Source organism: Lepisosteus platostomus, chromosome 4 (assembly GCF_059453375.1).
Source record: "Lepisosteus platostomus isolate fLepPlt1 chromosome 4, fLepPlt1.hap1, whole genome shotgun sequence".
Classification (NCBI taxonomy): Eukaryota; Metazoa; Chordata; class Actinopteri; order Semionotiformes; family Lepisosteidae; genus Lepisosteus; species Lepisosteus platostomus.
Genome location: NC_142614.1, coordinates 66508584 through 66534559, shown reverse-complemented (window position 1 = coordinate 66534559; position 25976 = coordinate 66508584). Strand labels below are relative to the sequence as shown.

The 25976-nt window shown below is 36.2% G+C and overlaps 1 protein-coding gene across 2 annotated transcripts in view; it reads right to left on the bottom strand.

Annotated features, from left to right (window-relative positions):
- The window catches only part of dcc (DCC netrin 1 receptor), a 377917-nt gene that overhangs the window by 38492 nt on the left and 313449 nt on the right, over positions 1–25976 (bottom strand). The window contains exons 17-22 of one of the 2 annotated variants that reach the window (XM_088630328.1): positions 17807–18045; positions 16802–16940; positions 15825–15932; positions 14137–14331; positions 12975–13007; positions 7635–7700 (exon numbers count right to left, since the gene is read on the bottom strand). In XM_088630328.1, coding sequence (XP_088486454.1) covers positions 7635–7700; positions 12975–13007; positions 14137–14331; positions 15825–15932; positions 16802–16940; positions 17807–18045 — 780 coding nt within the window. The remainder of the gene's footprint in view (positions 1–7634; positions 7701–12974; positions 13008–14136; positions 14332–15824; positions 15933–16801; positions 16941–17806; positions 18046–25976) is intronic. The other variant, XM_088630329.1, reaches the window with a different exon arrangement.

The following is a 25976-nucleotide window of genomic DNA, read 5'->3' as shown; positions in this document are numbered from 1 at the left end:
TATTTTCCATGCTTAATATCCTGTGCCTATGACAACTCATGCTCAAGATTTTAGAATCCTTTGTTCCAGAAATACCAATTATACTCTAATTTATATCCTAAATATCTTTGTAACTTACGTAATACTAAAGAATGATAACACCATATGGTAAGGATTCCACAAAATGACATATGTAAATTGTCTACAACCATTTACAGTAATACAGAAATAATACATACTATATCCAAGACCTTAGCTGTGTAAAGTTTATTTCACACTACAATCAAGAAAATACAGTAACTATAACTCCATAACTTTCCTCTTTGAGTACGTGCCCTTAATAGAAGCCCCCTTCCTCGAGTGTCATAGATGCATTTACATTAGAATTCGCTTCAGAGCTGTGAGCGAAGAAGCTGCTGAGTTCAGCTGCCAGACTGCTAAAGAGGTCAAGATGTCATGTTTGGGAACTCAAGGAAGAGGTAATGACACCCCTGCCCCTAAGAAAAGAACATCCTTTGTAAAACTGCTAACCGCAAGAGTTGGAAAGGTATAAATACCCAGAACTGATCCATTATTTATTGCATTGTTGAACAAGGCAGTGGATATGCTAGCTTTGCATTTTGAGGTAGACATAAAGGTGACAGCTTCCAAACATCAGGAAGTTCCCTGTGAGAATATCACATGTAATATAATGACTGAAATAATGATTTTCAGTTTTTTTGTTTTGGTCATCAGTATTGCTCTTTCCGTCTTATTCCTGAAGTACTATCCATGGCCGTGTAGCATTACTGGATTGTACTGTAGCTGTATAACGTGAAGCTGATGATTATGCATCATGCAATGTTGAATCCATTTATCCTGTCAGTTCAGCAGCACTTAAAGAAAATGACAGGTTGACTGATGTACTTCTCACTACCTCACACAATCACACACAACCACCAACACTTTTTCAGCAAACAATTTATATCCAGTAGACATATCCCTTTTGGTACCTTTAAAGTTTAACTAATAACTCTTAAATTAAAAACTAGATAATGCAATATGAAAAACAAAATCTCTGCTATTTTCAAATTTATAGCAGTTGAGCATACAAAACCTTGGGGAAAATTTAAAAGGAGAAGAAAATGCTTACACTGTCATACATTTCGGTAATCAGCATACTGATGAGAAATATAGCCAAGAAAAATGAAACTTGTTAACTTGTGACTTTAAGCTATCTAAATAAGACCACACTATACTTATAGAGTCTTTGAAAATGTTATTGGTATATGTATTTAGTATAATACATTTTCACTTGGTTAACACCAACTATGACCTGTGTTAGGAACATACAGTACTGAGAGAAAATATTGAGTAGGGATACAATACAGTATATTGTACAGGGATACAACATAGCATGAAAACAATGCATTTAATTGAATTTAGTATAGGCAAACAATTTCATGCTATGATTCCTACAGTAGTATTACTAATGGCAAGGGCAAAGCATGCAGTGGATGGAGAGTGTCTGACATTTGTTATTTATTTTGCCTTATAATTTCATAAGGATATCAGGACTGAAAATAAAAATGGATCCTGACTAGTTACGTGTTCAGATCCATGATCATTTAGTAGGCATGCTCTACAGTAATCTTCACGAATTGGGAGAACTAATATTCAAGCACAGCCTTGTCTGTGAATGTCTGCCCACAAAATCTTTCAAAATGCATAGGCAGCCACAGCCAAGAACATAAGCTTAGATTAGATAAACCTGATATTTATATGAATTTATTCAAGATTCTTAGACTGGCAACAGGTGAATGACAGGAGCCACAGCTGGACCTTACTGGAGTAAAAGAGAATGCTCCCAGTTACACAGAGTAACACACCTAGTGAAGCCCAAGGCTCTTCTGCTTGTGGAATTGTATCGACAATCTCCCAAACACCATACTGTACATCGGGTTCTTATACTTTGCATTTTGCATAAAATCCTTTTTTCCCACAAATTGAATTTGTTCTTGAGACAGTGATAGTGATACATTCACACATGTGGAGACAAGGACTGATTATCTGTAGACTGTCATCATCCTCCATTCAATTCCCCTCCCTCTACCTTTTTTAGATCTGGCAGTTTGTTAGCAAGAAAGCCTTTAGAGAATTAGAGAAATAATGATGTTCTACCTGGTATGCTAGCTGATAAGAAAGCTTTTTGTGCTCGATTGAATCTTGTGCCATACTCTGAGCTTGTGCCAGTGTTTGCAGAGCACAAAGAGAATTTGTGTTTGGTCTTGACAGTCTTGGAAAACTACCAGAGGGATGAACTTTTTAATTACAGGGAAAGTTTTGCTTGGGTGTCTATATTTGGAAAATCACAACATAACATGACTATTGTGAGGATGGCTTTCTAAAAAGTCATTATGCAGCTCTATCATTGTTGCTTACAAATCCTAATGCTTCCATACCCTTGTCCAGGGCAAACCCACAGTAAGTATGTCATTAACACTTTCTTATATGACGCGACTTGAATTATGTGTTTTCTGTAATATTTTTTCAAATGTTATATAAACTATGTAAAAAAAAGTGCTAATGAATATTCATATTAACAAATGAATAGAAGATGTTCATTTGAAAAACAAATTACTAACATTTTCAAATTAGTTTACTGAAGTATTAATTCAGAGACTTGTCTTACACATTCCCCAGATAAAGTTCTAGAATGCTTCTCCAATTTAAAGTTTATTCAATTTCAAATAAAATGTCTTCGTATTTAATCTAATTTTGTGTATAAATTGTTTTGTACTGGTCATATCTCCTCAGTCTGACATTGGACAGGGAGACACCCTGGGCCTGGAGCAGCTGGATTCTGTTCTGGAATTCGCCATCTGTTCTGTATGGGAGATGAGTGCAACCAGTGGTGGATATGTTTCTGGTAGCCTCAGCCTGCAAGATGAGCTGAATGGCCTCCTCTCATTTGTAATGTACCTTATGTGTCCTGAGTATTGATTTGAATACAAGCTACCTTGAATAAAGATAGAAGAAGTGGTTACTTTTATATAAAGCTTAACCACAGCAACTTACAGTATTCTTCTTCCAATCAATGTACTATACTGTAGCTACTCTGCTCCCTGGGGTATCTAAATCTACTCTGAACAAGCTGCAGTATGTCCAAAATTCAGCAGCCAGAATCCTGACCAGGTCTAGTGCAAGTGTTCACATTACTCCTATCCTGGAGTCCTTGCACTGGCTTCCGGTCAAATTCCGCGTAGACTTTAAAATCCTCATGCTCACCTACAAGGCTTTACATGGCTTGGCACCTCAATACCTGTCTGAACTTTTATCGCCCTACTCCCCACCTCGCAACCTCCGCTCTTCAAATTCTACCCTCCTTACTGTCCCCCAAGCCTGTCTACATTGTATGGGCGACAGGGCCTTCTCCTGCTATGCCCCCAAGCTCTGGAACTCTTTGCCCAAGGATATTAGAGAGTCACCTTCTCTAAACTCCTTCAAATCCAGACTCAAAACCTTCTTCTTCAGAAAAGCCTTTACTTAACTGGTTCCATTCTTCACCCCTCTGCTCTTCTTAATACCATCTTCCACGGTCTCCTCTATTGTTATTGTTGTATTGTTGTAATTATAATTGTGTCCTGTCTTGTGAAATTTTCTTATTTATTGTTGTAGTCTTCTTATTTATTGTTATTGTCATCCTGTAAAGCGCTTTGAGAAGCCACCTTTAAAGGCGCTATATAAAATAAAGTTTATTATTATTATTACTCTATACTGTATAGTGTACATAATAAGACTTCCCAGAATATCCCATAGAATTCCAGAAGGCTTCATAGGAGGGTATCCACTTAATCCTCCACAGAAGTAGAGCACCACCTGGGTGAAGCAAACTACACAGCAGCTTAGATGGAGAAATTATTTCACTGATTAAATTAAGGAGAAATTAAGGGAAATTTTGAGATTTGTGCAAACCTCAGGTGGGATTGAACCTGCTCTCATTAACAGTGCTAATTGATTCTTCAGTGAATCAGGTAAGCCTAAACATTTATTGCACTGAAATTCAAGTAGGTAGCTGCATCAGCACACAGCCTCCAAAGGAACAAGTAAAGGTTTATTCCATGCTGAAAACAGAACAAAAACACGTTTTGGTGTGGGATTCACTGATATGTCTGAAAATTGTGAATATTTAGCAATTTCCTAGCATGCAATGTGGGAGGTTGCTATAATTATAACATTTAAGAAATGTTTAAGTATCAGATTGGGATTTTGTATTTTGCTTAGCGTGACTGCATTTGAATTATCGGCACAGGTAGGACTGTTAAGTAAAATGCATTTTGTCTTAATTGGGCAATTTTAGAAACCACAGTTTGCACCAGAACTTTATTACATTACCTGAGAGGACAAAGGGAGATAGAGGTCAGTGTTAATCAAAATAAATAAAAGATTAATTTACCTTACATGATTTCATTTATTAAATGAAAAAAAAAACTACTTTTCATTTTAATATGTTCCAACTTCGTTTTTAAAAAAAGAGAGATGCGTGTCTTGGCAGACAACAAAACAGGAGGTTTTGATCAAAGCTCATTCAGTTTTTACAAGATAATATCCAGACGCTGGCTTTAATTCTTTCTAATCTGTGCAAGGGCTTGAGTTTGGCTGCAGGGGAGCAGTGGAGCAGTAAATTAAAGCCGAACTGCTTCTTTCTTTATAGGCATTTACTTCTCTGTCATCAAAAAGAGGGAGAGAGAAAATGATTAAGTATGTAGAGACAGCTGGCAATAAAAAGCACATTTCTCGTCTTAAGACACAATGTAAATCAGCAACAAGTCCAACGGCCTCTACTCAGACCCATAGAAGGGGACAGGTCTTCCTCATTTTGAAATCCTTCCACAATCATAAATATGAAACAGAATAAGCTGCATATTAATCTATTTGTGTTTATTGCATTTGGTACAAATTCATGGAAAGGATGGGCATCCTGGACTGGATTATTCACTATATGGTGTAGAAAATCCTAGCAGCAGTGTCCACATAACCCTCTTAGGACCTCTGCACGGCTGAGCTCTGATTCCCAGCTAATGCCCTCTGGGAATGTTCTGGAATCCAGAAAACTATTTTGATGACAGTGAACATTGGGCCAGTGTTCAAATTATTGTATTTCTGTCATGTGAAGACACAAAGCTTTTAAGTAATTATATCCCCTCCGTGACAATGGGCTTGCAAATGTTCAGTGTATACAACTACCTATTAACAACAGGATACATATGCTGTATATACAGTACTAGTATATACAGTACTAGTAATATTGTAATGGACACACCCTTAAGAGTGATGAGGACGAAGGAAGTGAGCCTCATCTTTGGTAATGGATCTGGACCTATATGGGATGAGGTAATGTGCTTGTATAGAAGCCAAAGGTTTCTTTAAAAAGGTTCAATTCTCTGTCAGACCTGCTTACACCAGGAACCTATAAGATTAGATATAAGAGTATAAGAGAAAAAGATAGTGGCTTCCTTGGAAACCTGGGGGTGTCCTCTGGTTGCAGCACAGGGTTGTGTTCCAGCAAAGGAGGGGGTGGGGTTGTGTTACAGATACAGTATATCTCTAAGGGCAATGGGGGCTTCAGTGAGTGAGATTCCAGGTCTGGATTTTCAGCAATAAAGTAATGCTCTTGCCTTGGAAATCAGTGACCAAGGTTTGATTCCTAGTCAGACCAGCTCACTCCCGGAGCATTACAACACATACTGTACATGTATTTCGTTTAATCTCTTAGCACTATTTCCAGAAGTACATATCAATATATCCTTCTTCACATTTAGACATGTACAGTAGGTGTCTGTGTATCTATCCACTTATCGAACCAAATGAGTCAGGCTTTCTTTTTTTACTGAGATTAAAAATGATAGAGAAATCCCAGTAATTATTTAAAAAATAATTTCTGAATATATACAATGTACTGTATGTAATACATACAGTACATAAAATGTACATTTATTTGATGAAACACCCCTGCCTCCATGTCAGATTTCCTTCTGTTTAACCTGCTACAGAGGTCCCGACACATTCTTGGTGCAGAGTGTGTAAGCAGTCTTCAGCAGCAGTTAATTGATTTCTTTCTTTTTGGTGAGCTACTAAACCTTATACAGTAGTCTTAAAGTTGTGTGGAGGGCATTTTCTTAAGGCACATATTCGTTTTGCTTAAAAGTAGGCAATGTTTTTATTTCAGTGATTCCTGCAGCCCTCCAAATATCACCTCAACAGAACACAAAACCTTCAGTGTTTTCTGCATCGATCCGCAGCTTTATGCCAACCCCCAGTTAAAAAAAAACAGAAATTGAAACGGGGACCATGCTGTAATGATCCTACTGTAAGTCTCAAATGGAAATAGTAAGACATAATTACTACTTCACCCAGCCACTCACCCCAGCCTCTCACCCCACTCTCTCTATCTTTTCTGCTCAGACTTTACCTCCTGTGCTTATTTTGTCACCACATACACTGTATTAATAGTATATTTCCCAGAGGATAAGGTGGACAGAGTGAGCTAAAGGGAAACAAATGATTTGTGTATATGTGGAGGCATTGCTCTCTTCTGGAATGCAAATGTAATTCATGCTGTGAAAACATGCTGATTTTATTTTTAAATTTAATCATACTTCAATGTTCTTTGGATCCTGCAAATTTACAACCCTTACCGGCACCTGTTGAAGATTCCTGGTGAGTGAAGAGTCCTGTGATCTAGTTCATTCAGTACATGTTTAATCACAAATCAGAAACAGGTGTTCGAAACTAAACTGACATCAGAATAGAAGAGATCCAGGTTTTGTGATATGACCTTTGCCTACAGATACATTAACAATATTGACATGCCTGATACATGCAATGGGCTTGACACAATGGGCCACATTGACAGGACAGTGTCAGTACAAGAATGCTTGTTACAGATGAAACATGCAAAACAAATCATTAAATGCAAATGGTACTCTGAAAACAACAGTATATACAGTAGTAGAAAATAAGATCTAGTATTTGTGGTATGAACAGGTCAATTCTTCAATGTCCAGAAAAATACAGGTCTTCAAGAGTAGACTGATCTTTTTATATACTGTAGCTTTTATGAGTGGCAATTATTCAAATACTGAAGTATTTCTCCTTGGGTGGCAAAAATGCATGTTACGAAGGATGCTTGCTTTTCATATAAAACCTTGAAAACAGTACACCATAATCAGGATGTTTTAATGCCGACTATGTCATATTAGGAACAGCTGACCTAGTGGTACCAACCCCATACTTCATAGAGTGGTTAATTGAATACGTGTTATAAAAATAAAGTCATGTTAATGTCTAATCTTGGAGATTTCAAACTGTGAAATGAATTCCTCTGTAATGTCCTCTCATTGTAAATACAACTCTGTTCTGCTTATTCTTACACATTTCAGACATAAAACTTTAAGTATGATAAACTTTTTGTAGCATTTATCAATACTTCAGAGCAAAGCATGAAGAGACCTTTCACAGGCCATACTGCCCTTTTCACATCTGTTACTGCCAAGACATTCAGACTGAATTGGCCTCGAAGAAACACTACAGAGGAGACAGACAAGGGAGCAATTACTCCCTACAGCAAACTGCGTGGTTTGAAAGTTTGGGTTTAATTTAGTCCCAGCGCTTACCGTTAAGGCTGCTCCTATCAATCAGATTGGTGTCTGATGGCCAGTACCCTCCGTCTCCATGGCGACCTAAAGAGCAGAAGGTGATTTTAGAGAGCAGGTATTAGAGGAACAGGAATGACATCTGTTACCTGACAGAAAAGGTCCTTTTTTAAAAATAAAAAAGCCAGTAGCATACATTTTTTTTCTCACAAGTGGTAAAGTACATACATAATGGTTTATACGATACCTAGTTAACTCGTAAACTGATGTCCTATACTTTGTTAATGAAAGCCCATACAGTACACACAACTGAAACTATACATGTAATTCTAAAATAATTGAATCATCAATCTTCAGATATTTATTATTATTTATTGACAACTATTTTACACATTACTATATAAGCAATAGTAATTAATCTGTTGAACATGTATGTCATTAATAATTAAGCATTACATATTTTTCTTCATCATGGGTTTGAATCTAGGACTTTAATAAAACCTGACAGGAATCAGATGAATTAATAAAATTCCCCAGAAATGATAAAAAGATTTTTCAGATATTTAATGGCTCTATCAGCAGTAACTTCAAAGGTGACTACCATTGCTTCCTATTTATCAAAACACATTTAAATGCATCACAACCTTGCAATTGTAACAAAGGTATCTTAAGATGATGTTTAGAAATTATTATTATTGATAAAATATTACAGGAAAAATTCAGCTGTTGCTTTGATTAACTTTACTTTCATGCCAGATCTTGTCAATATGCAGAATTAGCATAGACTCTCTGTGTAGATCATAAGAAGTCCATTTTAATTTTTTAATTCATTTAAAAATCCAGTGAAAGGCATAAAAGTACTTCTAAACCAAAATATTCCAACTGAATCGCTGGTGCTACAGGGCGCTCTTAATACTCAATCTTTCATCTTCTGGAAAAACAAAAAAGAAACAAGTACTGTATGTGTTATTAATCTAATTAGCACTTTCTCAATTCCCTTCTTCAACACCACACTATGTTCTTTACAACATGGTCCCTTAACTACAGAGAAATATCTACACAGTGCTTTGAGGAAAGGCCAAAATATTAAAAAAATACCTTAGTCAAGCTCAAGACCTCAGCTCTCAATGAGATACTGTACAGCACTTTTTGTAGTTTTATCTTTGTAATACACACTAAGAAGGAAAATGTTATCCCTTTTCCTGAGGAATATTTTATATCAGCACTATTTCCTTGGAAGCATGACTTAAACTTGTTCTCTAAGGCAAATATTCTACTCCAAAATAAAAGGGTAATACTTTTTGCTTTAGAAACATTTACTACTTCCTAACTGAATAATTGTTTGCCTAGCATTACAGGCTGCTGGGGAATACGGACAGTCACAGTGACGAGTTTGAGAGACCAAAAAACAGATGAAAGAGCAGTAATTATTACTGTGAAGCATACATCTTTTCACGACACTATCGCGTACTGTAGCTCACCAGTAAATATATATGCCATTAGAGTTTTGCACAAATTAAAGAGTTTATAGTGGCTGTCTCATAAAATAATAAAGAAATAACTTAAAAGAGTTATCTTTTCTGTCAGTGACAGCCTGGAAATAAAAGGAGAGAGTAACAGTGTGTTTTGTTGAAAATTGAATATTGAATCATTTCAGCTGTGCAGAAAGAAATGGGTGAAAGGTTGGCATCAGCCTTCAATTAGACTTTTCACGTTCAAATCAAATTCTAGGCATGTTACAGGATGTGAATTTTCTGTACATCTCAGCTGTACTCCAAACAACATGTAAATACATTAAATATGTACTCTCTCCACATATATATATATGCCTGAAGAGACACGTAGGTTGTGGGTTATTTACATTCCACATTGTATAAGGCTGAGTGAAGCCACAGATCACCTATAGTATTAAAGATTGGCCCAGTTAGCTGAGATATGTGAGCAGGGTAGTCGCTTCAGTTACCAGGGGCTTCAGGTTCTGACTGTGTGCATTCATGTCTGTCAGACCTATTTTCAGAACAGCTCTTCAATGTCAGTACATTTTCATGTCTTTTCTAAGTTTTGACACAGGCCATTTTTAGGATAAACTTTGCTCGTAACACAATCATTTTTTTATTGATTTATCTGTTTATTTATTTTCGAATTATTTTCAGATTTGGAGCAAGCTATCTCCTGATGGAGGCTTGAACTCTATGTATGGCGCTTGGGGTCAAGACTGAAGGAAATCCGTCTCAGTTACACTGCTAAAATAGGTGTCAGAAAAATGACAAACAGGCAACATTAGGGAGCCTGAAGTAAAGGAGAATACATTTTGTTTCGCCCAAAGTAGAATAGACTGTGTCCAGGAAGCCTATCAATCACCACAGGACCAGACTAAACAAGACCATTCCCCTAGCTAGAGTCTCTTTTCATGGCTGTGGATTCATGTCTCCTGTTGTGCTCTTATGCTTTAAAATGCACTTGACAGGAAGTGTTAAAATTATGTTAAAAATGCAAGCCCTCGGATTATGCAAAAATTAGGTGCAGCACAGGCTGGACAGTTTGATGTTTCCACTTCTTTCAAATGTAACTCCTGTCTTGAAGGCACAACCCACTAAAAAGTTTAAATGGGAGCGAAAGCTCCAAGGCCATCAATTCTCATTTCTCAGAACTGCCTCCAGAATCATCTTGAGCTGATTTATGTACAGTATTATCTATGTGAACTAAATTTTCAACTAAAGACAGAGTTTATCAAGCTTAACTTTAATTATGAAATACTCAAAAGTGTATTAGCTGCCACTGCAAGTTTTATTGTCTTTTACCTACAGTAGAGGTCCATCCAATGTCTAAATGAAAATATGCGCACAAATAATACTTTGAACGCTGTAGTGTTTTTTTTTCTGTTTTCCACATAAATCTAAATAATCTTACTTCAATAGTATCTCCATTCTTTATATGTTATTTTTACGCTTTATTTCAGATTTTGGTCATTTTACATTTTGCCACCTGCAGGTATTTGCAATCCCAGTTTCTTAATGCTTAATGCTTAATGCTTTTTTTCATTTTTGTTGTCCCTTACTTGGTTGCAATCCTCTTTAAAAACACTAAATCTTGTGGTGCCAATGATGTGATGCTTGCTGGCCATGAATAAGAAAGTTTTTTTTTTTTTTAAAGGGAACTAAAAGGCATTTGAAAAGAAACAACAAACTTGCATCTACAGTACTATGTAGATATTTATTGTGCTCTTTTTTATTGCGGAGTGGTAAAAAGTTGCTGTTACTTAAAATAGAAAATACATACCTACAGTTTTAAAAGTATTAAATATTTGTCAAAGTTTAACAATTAGGCTGTTCTGACTCTACTCTGCCTTTCACCGGGTCTTCCACTCAACAAAAGTCAGGGAAAGGCATTTTTACAAAGTTGTTTGCCAGAGACACCAATTAAAAACCACATGAGGGCTTTTTTTCTCCTTTAACAAAGGTCTTAATTAAAACAAAAGCTCCAGAGAATTCACATTTGTCTAATAATGACAAGACCGTGCACGACAAAGATATGTGGAAACAGAAGAGAAATTCAATATTCCATTATTTAAAAGATGTTTTTAAAAGATTACGATTTATAATATTAATATCGAAAAGGCATATTTAGACACCTCCAGCTCAGGGCTACCACAGAATTAGATGCCAGAGAAAATTAATTGCAAGATGTTTATCAATAAGATGCAAAAATAAGGAATATACTGTACAGTATGAACAAGGTGGGGTCAATACATTCATAGAACAAGGTGTTCACATGCTTCAGCAATTTGGTTCATGGCTGATTTATAAACTTGTTCAGAACTTTGTACTGAGTAATTTAAGTAATTTCCAGTTTCTCTTCTCTTTTCCAGGATCACCAGTCAGAGTAAGTCTGCCCTTCACAAAACACTCAATAAAACTTTGTCATGTTCGCAATCAAAAAAAGTTGGAAAATTTACTGAAAATGATCAATGAATCAAAGATCAGTGCTCCAAACACATGACTTTAACAAGATGATCAGTAAGTCAATCACCCTAAGTTCTCAGTGCTCAGAATTTTAATCAATCAGTTCCTAAAAATTGCATTAAGAACATTTCATGTCTATCTGATTACAGATACAGTAATTAAGATATAGGTTCCTCAAAAATAAATGTCCATGTAATGAAGGAACCAGTGGATTTCCACTACCCAAGGAGATCAATAATCTCATTCAACACTTTGAAAACAAGAGCATAACAACTATTCCCTGGGATTCAAAGACAGTCCTTATGACAGACTATACTGGAAATCTCACATAACTGAAATGAAGGAAAATGCATTATATGGCAACAACATTATGCAAAACATCACACAGAAGCCATAGGTGTTCTGTAGTTTCACCAGAAGGAATCTGTGCTATCCGTTGCTATAGCCACTATTCATAAATGTCTTTTTGCAGCTGAATTGCCCACCCTACAATCCTGATCTGGTCTCTAGTGATTTTTTTTTTTAATCTGAAGATTCAGCTGCATTGATGCCATGTAAACAAGCAAGGCTGGAGGGCCGGTGTGAGAACATCTGGTTTGGTGGCACAGACAGTTTGAGGAGACGCAAGATTATTTAAAAAAATAATTAACCTTGAACCTTTTTCTATAAATTGATTAACTCTATGTTAACAATAATTAGAAGAGCCTGTCTGTTTTTCATTTAGAGTTTGGAACATTTGTATTGTACAGTAAATACATATTGTAATGCCGAATGCATATGATATGTTTAAACTGGGGAACCAAACCCTGATTTCTGGTTCCGAAGACATGCTCACCAAAAGTACCAGACTGCTGAACAAAGTAACAACATACATACTTCTATGAACTGTAAGGCACAGAGGCATCCAGCAGGTGGAAAGCACCCTGCAATCACCAGGGCATACAGTATATCTGCTATATGCACAGTATGTTGACTTTTAGCCAGCTAAGAAATTCAAAGCTCACAAATGAATTTTTAAATGTAATTACAATTAAATGTGCTTTTACAGCTATGACTAGGATTTTGTTTTCTCTTTAAAGATTAAGCTTTATGATACATTTGACTTGGTCTTTAGCTTTTCTCTTGGAATAGATTTTTCTATTGCCTGTCAGACTGAGTCTGGCTCGAAGATAAAACATTTCCATTTGAGACACATCTTTCCTCTGAAGATCTACTGCGGTGGAGCGTCACTTAATTATGGAGATTAATTACTGGGGGGGGGGGGGGGGGCTTCTTGCTAGCAGGTGAGAGAACAGGTAAGGGCAGGAATGCCAAGTGGTAGTGTTGGGCATGCAACAGCAACCAGCAACCATCAGGTCCCACTCTTTAAGGAGAGCTTGACAGATTGGGCACAGCATACCTTGGTCATTAGCCATTTTGTCAGGGTGCTCAACTGCAAGAGAACAGAGAGAAAGAAACAGACAACATTATTAGTATGGTGACAGCTCCCTTGGGGGAGGATAGAGCAGAGGGGGCCTGGTATGTCAAACGATTGTGTTCGTTAGCTGTTTTCTCAAACCAAAACCTTTCATCTCCTTGCCCTTCAAATTGAGTGATGAGGATGAGAGAGGACATGATGCGTTGCCCTTTCCTGCACGGCTCAGAGAGACAGAGCAGTAGGAAGGGCATCATTCAGCTTCTTCTGAGATTTGGCTATTCAAAACATTTCTCAGCAATATATGACATTACAGTATTTTTGATTCACCACATCATGTTTACCTGACATGTGACCCCTGAAACTACGATGTTACAGAGGTCTAGTATGGTTCAGTAAATTGACTGGAATGGCTGTTCAACCACAAATGTTATTATCTATTTAAAAAGAGACTTTTCTTTAGTACCCGGTGTTATATTTTGTTATTAATGGATGTTATTCGTAAAGTGGCTTTACAAAGGTTAAAAGCGAATGGTAAGAAGATAAGAAAATAAGAATGGTTACAGATGAAAAGAGGTCATTCAGCTCATTTAGCTCATCCAGCTGATACAGTAGGTGCTTAATACTCTAGGAAACCCATTAACATTCTTCTTGAATGCACACAATGACTCATTCACATGAGCTTTCACTGCCTTTGTCATATAGTATCAGTTAATCCAACATACTCACCTTGCAATTAAAAATGAGCTTCCATAGTATGTCTTAACCTCATTAGTAAAACTAGAAAAACATATTCTCTTGCTTGTGGTCTGAGAGATTAATCTGCTTTATAGTTAATTATGCAATCAATCATGAAGGCAATGAGAACATATACAGTAGATGCTATACATACAGTAAGCCTACTACAGGTTGCTCACATTTTGCCCATGTGATCAAAATCAACACTGAACTGGTTAAAGACACACAATTTATAAAAGAATATTGAATAACATTTCCTGATAAACAATACTAGGCATTATCCATTCTGCTGTGGGTTGATATGACTTTTTATTCTGTCTTTGGGATTTGCAAAGCATTTGCAGTGCTAACAGAATAATGAACTGGAAATGAATGCATTATTTTCCACAAGAAAGTACGTGTCTCTGACCTTTAGGCGTCCTGAAGAGAATGGGGTCAGAGAGGGGGCCTACTCCCTTTGCATTTTTGGCCTGGATGCGGAAATAGTAGACTGTGTCCAAATTCAGATCCATGACCTGGTGAGTGAGGCGGTCCCCACTGATGGATTCCATCACCCAGTCATCTATGGGCATGTTCTTGTCCAGAGTGTAAAATAGAATGTACCCTGAGGAAAAAACAAAAATCAAAGGAAATATGTATGGCAACTATCGAACAAACATATCGGGATAACACAGGACAGTAGTTCTATCTTCTGTGTACATACTTTTAATACTGTTGGTTCATAAATAAAGGATATCTGGTTTATTATTTCCATCCTTCAAGCTGCAATGACACATTATTGCATCGCTTTTCCGCTGCAGAACAAAGCGATGAGTGCTCTCAAATTTCAGTCCTCAAACTGACTAAATATACTGGAATCAGTGACTGAAGGTTCTAAGATCAAATTGACTAAGTTCAATTGGATGGCCAGATTAATGCCCACTGATAGGTACTATATGTCATCTTGGCGTATCTGTTTCTCTTTGGAAAGTGTAATTCCAGTCAGGGATTGCTTCAGATCTGCTTGTCCTTTTGCTCTGGTCTCATTGCTTTCACTTGCTTCTCTTTAGAGTCTTTATATGCCTTGATTCTTAATATACTGTAAGAAAGGTTAAATTGTAAAACAAGTTCCTCACAGCCTAACAGATTTAGCTACTTAGCAGTGCAAAAGCAGTTTGTTCAAATGAATAAGTTGGGTAATAAGGTCAAACTTCAAAGAAGCACTGCATGATTTTCTATTTAACTGTTAAGCACTGAAGTGAGAGAAGTCATCTACAGGTAAAATTACTACTAATAAAACTTAATAGAATTTAAAAGAGATTGTTAATATCTCCATCTTTTAAATATTTTTTATGTCTTAATATTGGTTGGTTGTCTTATTATATGGGCATTTCATTTCAAAAGCTACAAAGACTGGTAGGTAAGTAACATACTGCTACAATAGGTGCCTTTTCATTAAAAAAATTTTTTATATGGTAACAATAATTAACAAGTTGAATAGTAACAAAGAAAATTAAAAAAAGGAACGTTCTTAATTTGCATGATGGCACATTCTCTTTCAGTCTCATTATTGGTAGTGAATCATCATAAGCATTGGGAAGCGTATTACAGTATAAAATGTACAGTTATAAGCAGCCCAAATAATTATACTGTCTGTCTATCTTTGTTGGTCATAAATCACAATGACTAAAGGCATGATGGGCAATGAAGAAAGAGATTTTTGTGTCTTATTATTATATTGTATTTTTAATTAATCAATATTTCTTAAATACTTTAAACAATATGAATTTGGCTTGCTAGATGGATGGCTGAATTGACTTCACCTCTGACCTCCAGGCAGTTTGCAGGTGTTGTTCTCACTTACGTAAGTATTTCAACTCACTGTGCATGCATCGCTCTTGAATAAGTCTTTTGTAAATGTTTCAAAAAAAGGATGCAATACTGAAACACAAAATGTCCCCTCATCGTGTCTGATGTTTCTTCAGAGATCTAAAACATCAGTCTCCAGACAAGGTTGTGAAGACTGGTGAAAGCATTCATGTACAGTATGTGCCCAAACCCAACCTTTGCACTTGATTAGAATGTGAAACTTTAAAAATGAAGGAAAAGCTGTCTCACCAGTGATCTTTCCATTGGCTTCCATTGGTGGCTGCCAGCTGATAATGACAGCACGCGGTTTTCCCTCTCGGCTGATGACAGTGAGGTCTTTAGGGGCAGAGCTGGGAGCTACCAGATATAACAATAAGCAAAATGCAGAGATAAGAAATGCTAGTGTTCTGTTTCCTAACCATTAATATGACAACAATTTTCATCTTAAATAGTTTAATTCTTTCTCTTATCTTTGGTTTTGTGCAAACATTCAATGATGGGAAATTACATTTCCTTTGTGCCTTTCTTTTTAAGACTATTTGATGAAAGCTAAAAAAAAATCAATAAACATTTTTTTTTATTCTACAACAAAAAATGTCTTCCTGGGATTTCATTTTTATTATATCTACAATAGCACTGGAAGAATGAAGCGCATTGTTTTTTTCATCATTAGCAGATCTTTTTTTGCTATAGAAGCAAAAAGAGTTTTACACAGAAATAAACACACAGGTGATTGTGTCCTCTATAAGACTAAATTGTTCCGATAATACTGGGGGCCATAACATTTGGTAAATAAGTCATAAAAACAAAAATAACAAAAATTATCTTAACCAATTAGCACTGGAACACCACTAAGATACGGATTAAAAAATGAGGCATATAATCATTGAAGAACATAACACTACTGTTTTGCCCTTGAGCAAGTTACTTCATTAAGACTGCTCCAGTAAAATGGCCAGCTATAGAAATGGGTACCAATGTAAGTCGCTTTGGATGAAGCGTCGAGCATATTGTTATGATTGTTATAGTTATAGCAACAAGAAAACTTATTTTTTTATGCCAGAGCAATATGGATTATTTTCATTCACATGATAAAATACAAAGACCACAGGAGAAAAGAGAAATGCATTCAAAAGTGCAATGATGAAATTCACAGGTAGGCAGTAAGTACTTAAGCTGACAACCGAGCAAAACTTTACAGCTTTAAAGGACTTGAAAAGACACACCTGCTTCATAGGTTGTGGCATGTGCTGTCATACTCCAGGTGCTGGATTTCCTTCCTTTGGTGACCATGACAGCAAACTCATACATGGTGTTGGGCTTCAGTCCTGTGACGGTGTGGCTGAGGGCTGTGGTGTCTGCGGTCTGGACAAACAGGCAAAGTGAGAGGCACATCGGAAGCAGTAGTAGGAGGCTGTGAATCACAGCTGACAAATTCTTGGCAGAAAGTATTGCTTCAACAAATACTGTTCATGATTTGTGTAGATTTCTTCTAAATGAGATTCTGCACATAAACAATGAACATAAAAACCTATTTTTTATACTGTATGCCAGAGTAAAATGCCACTAATTAGAATTGTGCAAAACACACAGTAATCTTCCCAGGATAATATCCATGAAAATTTTTAATTATTTTCTATTTTTGCTGCCCAATCAAGAAACACCAGTTCTTCTTCCATTGGATTTAACACTGCATTTAAGTATTAAAGGAATGGAGAAACAGATTCTGCAATATTTGTTTTCTTTCAATTTAAATGCAATTCAGAAACACAGAGGAGCTGTTGCTACTTTGTTACACAGGCCTGACTCAGGCTGCAACATTAACCTCCCAACATATTCCATACCATCCACTACCAGACATAATGTTACGGCAGGGTTACGGGACCTGAAATTGCTTAGCAGTACATTTCAAATTGTCCATGCTGTAAAACTTTTTCTCGATTAGTCCCTTTGCCATTTACTTTTTAAGCCCCTTTGATTTGTTGACAGCTAGATTCCTATAAAATTGTTAATTGTGTGTATTAAAATACAAAACCAAACTGTAGTTGTAAGTGTTGAGGTGCAACATTTAATTGCATGGAATCTATATTTAAACTTACAAACATGAATAATTGTTCAATAAAGGCAGACAAAATATCCTAAGGAAATTACTTTTTTTCGCTTTTAAAATGGTGACACTGTTTCAAAAGAGGAGAGCCATCAAAACATATCTTGAACACAAACATTCTCACCTTGAACTTTCCAGCAGTGGAATAGCTGGTTCGCCATTTGACAGTGTAGTAGCGCACCTCGGTAGTTTTCTGATTCTTGGAGACAGAGTTGTCTGCCCAACTGACCCTCACTGAGTCAGGGGTCAGAGCCACAGCCTGCACACCTACTGGGGGGATCATGGGGGTGGAAGTATCTGGGATGGGAGTAGGGAATTTATCAAACAAATGGAACAAATCATCGTCCAATGGATCTGAGGGGTCTGGGTCACACACACACACAACCACATTTACAAAACAGCGGAGGGTCATGCAAAAATCAAAGCAGTAATGCACCACAGTAATGTGAGTGGGCAGTCAAGGGTAATAAAAAGGATATGGGACAGAAAATGACAGAAAAAAGGTAAGGAGAAAATACCATTAATCTACCACATAAAAAACACACAGCACAACGAACATGTAGCTAATGCTAGCTGGTGTTATTGCAAAGGAAAGTGCTTAAACAAATTGAATAGGATTAGTAACAAAGTAACACAATAAGACTCAGCTACAAAGACTTCAAACATACATTTCAGACTTTTAAAGGTATGCTGTGAAAATTAAAATTAAACCGTATTTACTAATTTGAAGCAAATTAACTTAAATAATAAATAAAAACATTTGTAGCTTTATGAGTAACATAGAGTAGAAATTGGGTGGGTAAACCAAAGCACAAAAATATAGTAGAAAAATAAATCTGTGTTTCTTCTTTTTCCTGCTAAAGCCCTAAAGGTTTAATAAGAGTACTTTTAAATTAGGGACGAAAATGAGTCAGCTGTGTGAAGACATGACAAAACATCAAAAGACTGTGAAAATAGCTGATTCTGTCATGGAAAAGTTGCATAATTAAATTTCTGTGATTTTTGGGGGGCAGAGAAGTACACTGTGTTAAAAAGAAACCATAAAATACCATAAGACCAGATAAGTAGAATATTAAATGAATAGTGCTAAATGCATTTTGGCATCACACTAATGATTAGAGCTGCAGAGAGTGACAGTGACAGTGACAAAGGATTTCATTTTCAAAAGCCGATATTTGAATCTCTGACACAGCCAAAGTTTTTTTTAAACAGCGACTTTATAATGATGACACAGACCCTGTAATACCTTTGTTTTATGAAATGGCTTGGATCAAGTACTGTAGCTTCTATAAACCAAACAAGTTACTGTAGATGGGCTGACTGGTTTGCTCTTGCTTGTAACCTTACGTATATAGTCAGAGCCCTGGTGGAATAAAATGAGCATCTGTCATATATGTACTGTATAATACAGACCACCTTTTGGGTCTGATAGATGAAACAATTGCTTCAGAATGCACTACGTAGTGAGCAAGCCCAGGCGGGGGAATATTTATGTGATTAAGACGTGTCCATTTCACATTTTATCTATTCTCTATTATTTGTCATTTGCACATTCACCCAACTCCCACCCTGACTTCCTCAGTAAATATCTAAACATTACTACTATTCTGAAACAGAATCACTTGTGCCAACAGTACAACCGACCACCTTATTTTACAGTACAGTATATTAAACATCTATAATTACATAACTGAAAAAGAAAAGGAAGTTTTTGCATTGTGAACAAGAACTAAATGGTTTACAAAAAAAAAACATTTTAATCATTTAAACCTGTTGTAGAACATAAAACATCCTTTTCTGTCTCAGTCATTTATTTTTATGCTGGATATCAATATACTAAACACAAATATGTATGTATGTATATCTCCAGGTGTCATTTTATTCTGCCATGGCACTAATAATTAGTCTTATTATTGCTATTATTATGATTCTGTACTCTCAATATGCAGTAATAAGGGTACAGAAACCAAAAACAATATGTTTTCAATATCTGGAATGTCAAAAGCTTTTTTTTTTACTTTAATGAACAATTTCCTGCAAACGTCTATTATCTTAAATGAGGTATAAGCCATCCTTTTTACACTATATGTAGAAAAGTAATTATGAGCTGAACAAAACAATGAAAATATTCTTGGACTGAAAATTATAAATTTCGTATTTTCATAGTTAACTGAAGGAGATGCAGTAAACAGCAGAAGGAACTGTGTCATCAAAGAGCAATAGCTGATTTGAACATACTGATTGAGGTGATTTGCTAATTAATATAAAAAGCAAAAACATGTCAAAACAATAATTACAATATATGTCTCATAACTTTTAAGGGGCTCATTTACAAATCAGAAATCAAAGCTTAAGATGTGAGTTGATCTTAAAAATAAAGACCTTAAAAACAACTTAAAAATAAGCCAGTCCATTAATATGTACTGAATATGCCAGAGGCATGTTAATACATTCAAATGATGTGGAACAATAGCTCTAATAAGAGTAATGATATGCACCAGTATTCACAAAATCTTTAACCATAAGGTGCACCTTAATTTGCATGCGAACAGCACTAGAAAAAAACTTTCTCATATGGCAATTAGTGATTTACCTTACCATGAAGGAAGTTCTTGCCAACCCAGAATTTACAGTGCGAAACAAACGTTACTAGACAAAATCCTCATTAGATAAAGATTCAGCACACAGTAAAAAGGCGCCTCTTTTTATGAACGTGATTCATTCCCAAAAACCCTTTCATATAGTGACAATTCATAGAAAGAAAAACCTACTCCATTATTTTTCTTATGAAGAAACATTACAAACCATTCCAAACCTCCAAAATTTCATCCCTATTTTTTTCACCAAAAAATAAACAATAACTAACATTCATGCTGTGGTTTGTATTGTTAGTAATAAAAACACTCCTTACTTAATTAGACATAATTAATCTTACTTAAATACAGTACTGTACAGTAACCAGTTAATTTGCTTTTTGTGAAATTATACACACTCACAATTTTTGTTTTCTTAACACCTTTAGGGTCCATGATAAAGCTCTAAACCACAAATATTCTTATGAAAAGTAAGAGTGCATACAATAATAATAATAATTAATAATTGCTAACACTTAAATAGTGCTTTTCTGGACACTCCACTCAAAGCGCTTTACGGGTAATGGGAACTCCCCTCCACCACCACCACTGTGCAGCATCCACCTGGATGATGCGACGGCAGTCATAGTGCGCCAGAACGCTCACCACACATCAGCTATCAGTGGGGAGGAGAGCAGAGTGATGAAGCTAATTCATAGATGGGGATTATTAGGAGGCCATGATTAGTAAGGGCCAAAGGGGAAATTTGGCCAGGACGCCGGGATTACACCCCTTACTGTTTTCGAGAAACGCCCTGGGAATTTTAATGACCACAGAGTCAGGACCTCGGTTTTCCGTCTCATCCGAAGGACAGTACAGTACAGTGTCCCCGTCACTATACTGAGGCATTAGGAATTTTCTAGAGGCTACACTGACAGAATTCTCTTGCGCTATTTTTTCTGGATATTTTAAAAATTGAAAGGTAAAGTACAGTACATAACTATTGATGCTAATCTAAGTGCAAATGATATCAAAATAAAATATAAACATTATGCAGGATCTGCTGAAAACATCACTTGGAATATTAACTGGTATCTTTTCAAACAATATATTTAAACTGAATGTAAAAAATACCGTACCTTTGGTGTGACTTGAAATTTGGTTTGCACTAAACAGCTTAACTTTGTTTAGTTTTTCCATAATTCCTGTTAAACTTAACAGGGTACTTTAATGCACATTAATCCCAAATGAGTTTTCATTTTCAGACCATGTATGTGCTTATCAGCTATTTAATTATACCACATTAAATCTTAACAGAAGATTTAGCTGACAAGGAGAATATAGTGGACTGCTTTCATTAACACTATCTGAGCTCAGTAGGAATCCTATTTGTTTTTCTTTATGTCCTCAGTTAGTTTAATCACCGAGCTGATATCGACTCAGTGGCATGTAAAAGGAAACCAATGGATAACCAAGGAAGATGTAAGGAAAACAAGAACAACAGTGATTAAATGGCAGATAAAAGAGTCTGAGGAACCTGGAAATTAACATCAAACACTGCCAACAGCACATCATCTGCCTATCAAGAGCTAGTGCATGGAGTCCCACTAATAATGAAATCTGCTGGGAGGCAAAGGAAGTGCCCCGTTGTATCCAACTTAATCTATCCTTTCAACTGCATGACTTTTCAAGCATAACCAATCAGCTTAGTTGACTATTATGACATAGTGTATGCAGTCAAAAAATGGTTTTAAATACATGTGCTTTCTAGATGCAGTTAGAATTAAGTTGTTCTAGTTCTAGGCCAGCCGCTATAGCAGCGCCATCCTTCGGATGAGATGTAAAAACGAGGTCCTGACTCTCTGTGGCCATTGAGAACACAAGGGCATTTCTCGAAAAGAGTAGAGGTGTTAACCAGGCATCTTGGACAAATTTCCCATTGGCCTTTATCAATCATGGCCTCCTAATAATCCCCATCTATCCCCATTCATCACTCTGTTCTCCTCCCCACTGATAGCTGATGTGTGGTGAGTGTTCTGGTGAACTATGGCTGCCGTCGCATCATCCAGGTGGATGCTGCACATTGGTGGTGGTGGAGAGGAGTCCCCATTATATGTAAAGTGCTTTGAGTGGAGTGTCCAGAAAAGCACCGTATAAGTGTAACCGATTATTATTATTATTATTAGTTGCGAGAAAGCACTGTACAAAGTAGGTTTCAACAGGGAATTTCTCTGCTGAAATAGATTTCTTTATAAAATAGATTGCATCAGCTTACTAGCTGTCTGTGCCTGAGTACATTTTTATGCTTATAATGCCTTAGCAATAGATATCCATGAAATCCAAAATATAAGTAAAAAACAAAACTGCACTGGTTTAAAAATATGAGAAAGTTGACTTTTTTTTCTAATTTTCATTTTTATGGAAGTCACAATAACATTTATATTTTGCAAGGTATGTATGTAAACTACAGTATGTATGCAAACTCATGTAGTTAGCCTAGTGCCATTTCTTTGAGGTGCCATGCATTAAACCATATAACATCTATAAAGTATTTTTGTTTCAAACATTATGATCATAAAGAACTTAATTCATGTTTCATTATCACTTGAAGTCTTTTATAAGTGGAGTGCACCTGTAATTGAATCTGCTGTGGGCTCTCACAAAACAAAGTATGCATTTAAGGTGTAGAACTGATACTATAATGGACAGCTACAGTACACTGCAATGTGTCTGTCTGACAAAAGGTTGTATTTTCTTATATTTTCCAGCTGAAATAGACAAAGAGTATATAACAATATTGTTTTGCAATTCATAAATAAAACGTCTTTTCTTTCTGTAGTGTAGACTACATGACTGATACACAATTTGAGCTTGGCATGTAAGTATTCTAGAGTAACTGTTCTAGTGTGAAACCAAAAATAAAGCACAATCAGTATAAATGTAGTATTATTAAAGAGGAATAGCTGAACCAATTTTAAATGGCTCCAACTCATTTAAATGACTGAGGTTTCTCTTGATTTCATTTAGATAATGTTGTGTGAGGCAAAAGAAAAATAAATCACTACTCAAGACAGTATGTCAGAGGGAGGTGCAATGTAATAGTGTTGTTTAGCTTAGCCTGAGGCCAGAGCACCACAGCTGTAAAGGAAACTGCCTTTTAATGTTATAGATGCCGAGGAGCCTTGAATGTGGGATTTGGTTATTTTGTTTATTATGTCTTTTAATGGCTTATGGTCTATTTGTATTTGTGGTGCTAGCATTTACAGTATACATGTTTTGTTACTATTGAGGCTTCTTGTTCACCCACCTCTGCATACTGTACATAAATCAGGCTTCACCTGCTCTTAGCTGTGTTGGGAAAGTGTCTGTAGAGTAGAGATTGTAAACTGTTGTTTCTTTGAAAATAAAACCCTTTTTTCACCACCTTAAGCAAACCTACAGTACCGCCCTAAATTCTGGCCTATTGCAATATCATATCATGCTAAGCATAAAAGGCTATCATTCCAACATACATTACAACATAGATAGATAGATAATACTTTATTAATCCCGTAGGGAAATTGATGAACATGTCTACTGTATATTAACTAATATTTAGAGGTATTAGATATAATATTAGAGGCATATACAGAGGTGTGAAAATTGGTGACCCTTGTGTTTTATGGAATCAATTATTTATGAAAATACAGTACAACTTTGTGCAGTATTGTTATGATTACAACATAACAACATTTAAGACTTTTTTAGATATGTTTAGAGAGTAAAGGCTTAGCTGCTTAAAGTTCTACTGCAAGGACAGCAGCAAAGGATAAGGAGGTTATTATTGTCATTAGGATTTGACTATTTCTAGAATTACCACTGCCTTTTACCACACTAAAAATATAAGGGGGACAGAAATATAAATGGAGCTGAACTATTAAATCTTTATTACTTGAGCTATGGGATTTATGTGCATTACTGTGCTATCAACAAGAATTCATTTTAACTTAGTAATTTGTCAGAACTGTAAATTCTAGAGAGCACAAGAAAGTTAAATTTGTTTTAACATAAAAAGGTTGATTACGGTATGTGTATGTTTGAGGTGATTATATATTTATAAGTTGTAAAACAAATAAAAGGGTTTAATTATATACAATATACCGTATAAACACATGTTCATTGGATTTTGGATTTAAATTGGGTAAAACAGCTTTTAAACACTTCTCAATAGTTTCTATTTTATTTGAAAGACGTGAGGCCAAAACATTTTGTTTTTTTTGCCTTAAATCATTTGTCTCAGAAATCCCACCAGGGAGTGAAAACCCTAACTGGACCTATGATACATTACAATATTATAGTATAAGTTTGATGAGGGAAAATTATTCACAAAGAAACGACAAGCTCCAGTGCTTTAGGCACATTAAAATCTTAATTGTTTGAAGGAACAGGAAGTGATTTTGCTGCAAATTACATTTAGTAGAAATAATTTCAATTCACTGAATTCATTAAATAAATGCAGAGTAACTATTCAAAACTATGCTAAAATTAAACTGCATTATCCAAACAAATCAGCACTTACATATATGTACTGCCCACCATAAGTATTGGGACAATTAAGTAACAATTGCGATTTTTACTGTGTACTCGAGCAACTCTACTGATCTGTGATGAAAAGATTAATATGATGCAAAATTACAAAATGTCACCTTTTATTTTTGTGAATTTCTGTGCATGTACAGTATGCTTTAATGTTTTAGAAAAATACAATTTCGTGTTCCATCCCCCTATTTTAGGTGAGCTTAAGTTTTGGGACAAATTTAAATAAAGTAAATTAAAGTAGTACAATTGTAAATTGTAATTGTAAATTGTAAAGTAGTACAATTCTGGATAAAGCTTCTAACACATTGCCAACACCAAACTCGTTTTGTTTGTTTGCTTTGCTGAACCTTTGCTTCAGCCATTTTCAGTTGATGTTTGTCTTGGGGGGTATCTAATTTCAGTCTCCTTTTTAGCAGGTGAAATTCATGCTCAACCAGATTTAAATCAGAAGATTGACTTAGCCACTCCAAGACCTTTCACTTTTTTCCCCTGACAAACTACTTGGTTGTGATGGCAGTGTTTGGTCATTGTCCTGCTGCATGGTGAAGCAAATGAGTCTGGAGGCATTTCCTCTTACTAAGGCAGACAAGATGTTTCTGTATACTTCTACCATCATTAGTTGTACCATCAATAAACATGAGTGAGCCAGTCCCAGAGCTCAGGCCATGACACTGTCTCCACCCTTTTCACAGATGAAGTGGTACAGTATACTTTGGATCATCTGCAATTCATTCTTTTCTCCACTCTTTCTCTACCTTGCCATCACTTTAGTAGAGGTATATCTATGTCTCATCTGTCCATAACCTGACTAGCTCACCTCTGTAGTTTTTAGCAAATTGCAACCTGGCCTTTCTATTGTAACGCAACGGGGGCTCAGGCGGGCGCCCTTGCCGCATTAGGTCGGCCCCCCACCGTCAGGGGCTCGAACCCGGGACTCCCGCGTCACTCTGCAGAGACCCAGCCCGGTGAGCCAGAGAGAGATCTCTCTACAGCCCAGTAGCTGTAGTCCTGCTATCAAAGGGAAGGGCGGTGACGTCACCTGCTCTGGTATGCCGGCTCTTTCACAGTGCCTGTCGGCCATAAGCATTACACTATTTTTGGTGCGTATGAGAGGTTTGTGTCTTGCAGTGCAGCCTTTATAAT